This window comes from Octopus bimaculoides, chromosome 28 (assembly GCF_046866305.1).
Source record: "Octopus bimaculoides isolate indiv1 chromosome 28, ASM4686630v1, whole genome shotgun sequence".
In the NCBI taxonomy this organism is placed as follows: Eukaryota; Metazoa; Mollusca; class Cephalopoda; order Octopoda; family Octopodidae; genus Octopus; species Octopus bimaculoides.
Genome location: NC_142955.1, coordinates 23,137,530 through 23,144,800, shown reverse-complemented (window position 1 = coordinate 23,144,800; position 7,271 = coordinate 23,137,530). Strand labels below are relative to the sequence as shown.

The 7,271-nt window shown below is 38.9% G+C and overlaps 1 protein-coding gene across 1 annotated transcript; it reads left to right on the top strand.

Annotated features, from left to right (window-relative positions):
- Positions 1–8: 8 nt before the first annotated feature.
- On the top strand, positions 9–6,486 carry LOC149130761 (uncharacterized). Its single transcript, XM_089344207.1, has 2 exons — positions 9–2,797; positions 3,755–6,486. The coding sequence occupies exon 2, from the start codon at positions 4,180–4,182 to the stop codon at positions 5,632–5,634; it is 1,455 nt and encodes a 484-aa protein (XP_089200333.1). The 5' UTR covers positions 9–2,797; positions 3,755–4,179; the 3' UTR covers positions 5,635–6,486.
- Positions 6,487–7,271: the final 785 nt, after the last annotated feature.

Genomic DNA, 7,271 nt, shown 5'->3' with positions numbered 1-7,271 from the left:
AGCAGTATGTGTTTTATAGTGAAAACAAAATTTCTATTCAAATGAAACAATTACTGTTTGAGTCTAACCGTTTCATGTTGTAGTGGAAATGCAACCTGTCGCAAATAGGAATTTGAATGTTGTATAAATTTTATAATTGAAAAATTTATTATATTTTGTACATAGGAATATTTCAGCCGCAATAGAATCTGTTCACAGGCACAAATGCGCCTGCGGGTGGGATTTTCCCCACTCCTGATTTATCTTCTTGACTGTGTGGCCAATAATCTTTACTTTTTACATCATTTCTCTCTGAAGACATCATGAAATCTAAATAAAGCTGGTTTATTCTTAAATTTTTTTTTATTTCATATTTACATGTAGATCTTCTAACCACATCATAGGTTTACCCAAATAATAAACTATAGAATTCACAAATTTTCCATTATTTTATATAAGTGGTTAAATATTTGAGGTTATCATGCAGTGAACGAGAGGTAAACAACAGGATAACTTTGTATATTAAAAATGTTAATGATATTGGTGGAAGTTGATAGGCATCATGCTTTCTCTTTGTGCTTCACACTTGTCTGGCAATCGTTCAACCTTTTGATCCACCAATGAATTTCAGACCAGAGAAATTGAACTATTGATCCGCATCTTCCTTGCAGTGGAGCAGTCACTTTTACTGTGTAAAATTAGGAAAGTGGAGCACGAGGTGGTACCCAAAACTAACCGGAATTGTTTCCTGTGGGACAAGTCCATTGTAGTTCGGGCCTTCATTGTTAGAAGCCTCTTAATGTGACATTTGGTCATCAGTCTACCAACTGGTGTCATTGTCTGACGTACAGCCACACGGTGCATCTTTGTTTTGCAGTGCTTCTGCTATTTGTCGATTTTTGTGATGGCTGAAATGAAGGGACAGCGCGCTTCCATGAAATTCTGTTTTCTGCTGGGAAAAACAGTGGTGAAAACAGTTACCATTCTTCAAACAGCTTTGAAGCATGCTGCCATGTGCAAAACACAAGTTTATGAACGGTTTTCATGCTTTAGGAATGGTCATTTGTTGCTTGAAGACCAACCTCATTCAGGGCGACCATTGACTTCCCGACCAAATAGAAACATCATGATAATTCATGAACTAATCTTGGAGGACTGCTTCAGAACAGGTGATATGACTGGTGTGTCCTGGAACTGCTGCCAATGAATTACGAATGAAAGGAATTGCTGGTGAATTAGGGAGAAAACATAAGTGCATGCGAACAAAGATTTCTTGAGAGGCTATAGGTATCCATGTGGATTTGCGGAAGAATGCAAGTTCTGGAGTTTGGAATGGGAGATAAAAAGTTTGGACAGATATCAAATTTTTGTCACTGCAGGCTTCCATAGTTGCTTGTAAGTTCTGTATATAAAGCCAGTTCTCTGGTTGTAGAGTAGTGTTTCCCAACCTCTTCGCCTTGAGGCCCCACTATAAGTCTCCAGAAAAACGTATTCTCCACCAGTTTCTGGAAAGAAAACAGTTTTATTTCATAATAGTATACCTTAAAAAAATATCTACCAGGGCATTACAATAGTGTTATACTCGCACACACGCTCAAGCTAGTCGTGACTAGTCGATCCTACAACTACTATCTAGCGTGAATGGGCGTATGCTCAAAACATGTAAACAAATTCAGTAAAATACAAAGTAAATAATATTTTGTTGTTGAATCTTCCCCATCTTACTCCTAAAACGTCGTTTCACGTTCTTCCAAGGTGTATTTTGGTGTCGCCTCTATTTCGGTAATCCCATTGTACGACGCACTCCAACAATCAGAATATATAATCGTCCTTGGTTTGATAAATTTTTCAATTAATGGAATAACAGTTTGAGAAGAACGGTCAGGTACAAAGATTAGAAACCTATTGTTATCCTCTCTATCCCGTCCTCTGTTGTATTTGCGCTTGCACATCATAGATTCATCTGTTTCTACGGTGTGCCCAAGTCCACCAATTTGGTAGGGGTTACGCAGAAGATAATTGCTTGTACTGATACCATTGGACAACAGTAGATTTTGAAAGGCCGACTTTTTAATAGACTCTTTACCAATAACATGTAGTGTATGATTTATTTACTTTGTTTTAAAAAGTTATTTACTTTGTTTAGAAAAAACCCTAACATGTTTTGCGCATGACGTGCACTCGCGCTAGAAAGTCGTAGGATCGACTAGTCACGACTCGCTATGCGTTTGTGCGAGTGCGCGCACCGGGACCACTTTCCTTGAATAATACCCATTTCGACCAGTGTGCTAACGATTCTACCAGCTCACCGCCTTAAAAAAATAAGGAATTCCCAGACGGGGAATTGAACCCTGGCCTCCCGCGTGACAGAGAGTGTGGCATGTGAAATAAAATGCTGAAAATAAACAAAGGATCAGTGAGTAGAGCCATCTATTGGGTAATTCAGGAAGTAAATCTTATCAAGGGAAACAACTAACACAAGATGTCGTTTTCAATGGGTTCTGCCTCGCTGTTTGTATTTCGAAAACGATTAAGTTTAATTACGTCATGTGGTGTATAAAAAGTTAAATTATCGGTTAATGTTTACTTTAACACCCGGCCACTGTGTTGTGTTTGTGGTGTTATGGGCTGTGATGAGCTATGTGGAGGAGGATTGAAGGTGAAGCAAACGGAAGTGAAGACAGCAGGACCCGGCTGAAGAGCCACAGGCGCATGCGTGGCAGTTCGAGCAGGGACGGCGAGCGTAGAGGTCCCGGATTTAATTTGGCTGATTGTGTTTTCATATGAAGCGATCGCTTATCCTGTCACGGTCGACAAGGTAAGGTCGCTGTATTCCTTTCTCCCTTTTGCTTCTTGTTCTGTTGTCTTTTCCCTCCGTCACACTAAAGGCTATTTCGGCCCATAACAAAAAGAAAAGTATGAGTGTAGTCCGTATTTCGAACGATATGATCAAACCGTTTTGCGGTGACGCGGATGTTGTCGCTTGGTTAAAGAAGATGAAATAGATGACTTAGCGAGTTTTCTCCCGCTGTACCTAGATGGTTCGGCGTTGGCGCTACACTTAGAAAAGCAAGAGAGGGACCAACTTAGCGCGGAAAAAATAGAAATCCGCTTGATGGAGGTCTTTGAGAGACTAGAAGTTATCCAAGCTTCAGGCCATTTGGATACTACTAAAGAAGAGTGGTCCCGCGTCCGAGGTAGCTAGTCGTGAGTAGTCGATCCTACAAGCGCGCGTATGCAAATGAATACATGCGCGCTCTTTTTACTGCTGAAATGGCTGAATATATATCAATGAAGTAACACTTTTCTGCCTGCCGTCGTTGCCTCCTCTTATTACTCCGTGGCGGCCGCAGCCGTCTACATCTTCGGTCGCCGTTCGCTCTGTGGATCTCGTTTGCGAGCGTTCGTGCCGGACGACGACGGATCGAATGCGGCTTGCCGCAGCGACGACTTCTTCCAAGCTAATGCTGCCCTCGACTCGGACGAGACTACCCGCCGAACTTAAGCATATCGCTAAGCGGAGGAAAAGAAACCAACCGGGATTCCCTAAGTAACGGCGAGTGAACCGGGAGAAGCCCAACGCCGAATCTCGTCGGCCGCGCCGGTCGTCGAGAGCTGAGGCGCAAGGGTCGTACATGGTCGATCGTTTCGCCCGGCTAGGTTCGGAGTCTCCTATTGTATCTCTGCTATTAAAATATCCTCTATATCTGTATATTGTATCTCTGCTATTAGAATATCTTCTATATCTTATACTGGTGTTTCTCTATTGTTTCAGAATATCGGACGACTGACGTCAAAAAATTGCTTACATCAAATCCATCATCAACATTTATTTTCTTTTAAAGACTAAAGAAAAAGCTTACATGGAACAAATATATAATTCTATGGTAAACTACAATGAAATATTTCTTCTGAATTGAGATTATCGGCAGCATTTCTCTACTGTATAGTCTGCAATATGTACAAGACAAACTTGCACTCTGACAATTAAATTTGGATGAAGTTTCAAATATATTTGTGGCATCTTCAGATATTGACAACAATCAGAGTTGATGTGAAAATAGCTGTAAAACATTACAAAGAAATGAATGATAAAAAGTGAAAAAGGAAAATAAACACATTGTTCTGAGAGAAAAAGACTTTTGAAACAATGGATAATGTTACAGACTTAAAGGATTGATTTATTATTTTATTGAAGAAATGGAAAAAGAGACTGAAAAATCCCCATACCATTGTGATATCTGTCAAAAATCATTTTCTCTGGAAAGTAGGCTCATTAAACACAAATGTATTAATAGAGGTGAGAAACCATATCCCTGTGATGTTTGTGGTAAATCATTCTCAAGAAAGAATTGGTTAGCTAAACATAGACGCATTCATATGGACAAGGAGCCATATCATTGTGATATCTGTGGTAAATCATTCTCTCAAAGAATTGAATTATATACTCACAAACGTGTTCATACAGAAGCAAAACCTTACCACTGCGATATCTGTGGTAGATCATTTTCACGGAAGCTTAATCTAACTGGTCACGTACGCACTCACACAGGAGAAAAACCACATCATTGTGATGTCTGTAGTAAATCATTCTCTCGTTTAACCAATTTACGTGCTCACAAGCGCATTCATGCTGGGGAAAACACACATCAGTGTGATATCTGTGGTAAATCATTCTCACAAAAGAGTGGTTTAACTGTTCACATACGCATTCACACAGGAGAAAAACCACATCAATGTGATGTCTGTAGTAAATCATTTTCTCACGTAGCGTCTTTACGTGCTCACAAACTCATTCATACAGGAGAAATGATGCATTGTGATATCTGTGGTAAACCATTCATTCACAAGAGTGATTTAACTTTTCACATACGCGTGCACACAGGAGAAAAACCATATCATTGTGATGTCTGTAGTAAATCCTTCCCTCGCTTAGCTTCTTTACGTATTCACAAACGCATTCATACAGGGGAAATGACACATCATTGTGATATCTGTGGTAAATCATTCATTCGATCAAGTAACTTAGCTTCACACAAATACATTCATACGAAAGAGAAACCATATCAGTGTGACATCTGTGGTAAATCATTCCCTATTACTTCGCACTTAATTGTCCACGTACGTAGTCATACAGGAGAGAAGCCCTATCCTTGTAATATCTGTGGTAAATCATTCTCTACAAGTAGTGTGTTGACTGCACACAAATATGTTCATATGCAACAGAAACCATATCAGTGTGACGTTTGTGGTAAATCATTCACTCTTAAAGGAAGCTTAAATACCCACAGACGTAGTCATACAGGAGAGAAACCCTATTCTTGTGATATCTGTCGTAAATCATTCTCTCAGTTTGCAAGCTTAAGCGTCCACATACGTAGTCATACAGGAGAGAGGCCCTATTCTTGTGATATCTGTGGTAAATCATTCTCTAGAAGTAATGACTTGACTAGACACAAATATATTCATACAGGTGAGAGGCCCCATACTTGTGATATCTGTGGTAAATCATTCCGAGCTACTGGTGACTTAACCAGACACCTCCGTATTCATACAGGAAAAAAACCATATCACTGCGATATCTGTGGTGAATCATTCTCTAGAAATGATGGTCTCATTAAACACAAACCTATCCATACAGGAGAGAAGCAATAGTGTGATATCTATGGTAAATCATTCTCTAGAAATGATGGTCTCATTAATAATAAACGTATTCATACAGGAGAGAAGCCACATGACTGCCGTGTCTGTGGTAAATTGTTCTATACTAGCAATCAGTTGACTACACACAAATATATTCATACAAGAGCAAAGCCATATCACTGTGATATCTGTGGTAAATCATTCACTGGTAATGTTGACTTAACCAGACACATCTCTACTCCTGCAGGAGAAAAACCATATCACTGTGATATCTGTGGTGCATCATTGACTAGAAATGAGGATCTCACTAGTCACAAACATACTCATACACGAGAGAAGCCGTATTTCCATTTCTTCACCCTTTCATCACCACTCACCCTCATACACCCTGGCCACCTCCTCCAACTGTCCCACCCTTTTCTTCCCTTTAAACCACTCATTCCTATACTTTGAAGGCCAACTCTAACCTCTCCTCACCACTATTCTTATCTCTTTCTATGAGATTCCTAGTGATCCTTCCCTCCTCATCTCAATTCAAAATAGTCATGCAGATTCTCGAAAGTGAGAAACCTGTTCTCACAGCTCTACTACTACTACTACTCCCTCAGTTTGTCTGTCTGTCCCCTTGTCTCACAGTCCTGCTTGTTAATGTGTTTATTATTGCCTGTCTCTTTTTCTATCTGTCTCTCTCTCTTCTCAATCATTTATCTCAGGGTGGGGAAATTTTTGTTGCACCGGGCAAAAATTTCCAACGAAAAGGTCCATGGGCAAACCACAAGTTCTAACTCTTCTATCTGTGTAAATCTTGTATATATCTATGTATAATTTGATATATGTTAATAAAGATAAGTTTAACATATTAAATTAATGCGTAACGTCTTTATTAACACCACCACTGAATTTAGGACATTTATTATATTACTTATGAGGCATTCTATATTTTTCAGCTGGAGTGTAATTGGGTCTCAAGGGGGTGGTACAAACCTAGCAGTATGTGTTTTATAGTGAAAACAAAATTTCTATTCAAATGAAACAATTACTGTTTGAGTCTAACCGTTTCATGTTGTAGTGGAAATGCAACCTGTCGCAAATAGGAATTTGAATGTTGTATAAATTTTATAATTGAAAAATTTATTATATTTTGTACATAGGAATATTTCAGCCACAATAGAATCTGTTCACAGGCACAAATGCGCCTGCGGGTGGGATTTTCCCCACTCCTGATTTATCTTCTTGACTGTGTGGCCAATAATCTTTACTTTTTTCATCATTTGTCTCTGAAGACATCATGAAATCTAAATAAAGCTGGTTTATTCTTAAATTATTTTTTATTTCATATTTACATGTAGATCTTCTAACCACATCATAGGTTTACCCAAATAATAAACTATAGAATTCACAAATTTTCCATTATTTTATATAAGTGGTTAAATATTTGAGGTTATCATGCAGTGAACGAGAGGTAAACAACAGGATAACTTTGTATATTAAAAATGTTAATGATATTGGTGGAAGTTGATAGGCATCATGCTTTCTCTTTGTGCTTCACACTTGTCTGGCAATCGTTCAACCTTTTGATCCACCAATGAATTTCATCCCCTGACACCTTCAAACCAGAGAAATTGAACTATTGATCCGCATCTTCCTTG

What these genes read in the sequence shown, in the direction of transcription:
- LOC149130761 (XM_089344207.1), top strand. Translation starts at nt 4,180, where the DNA reads ATGGAAAAAGAGACTGAAAAATCCCCATACCATTGTGATATCTGTCAA.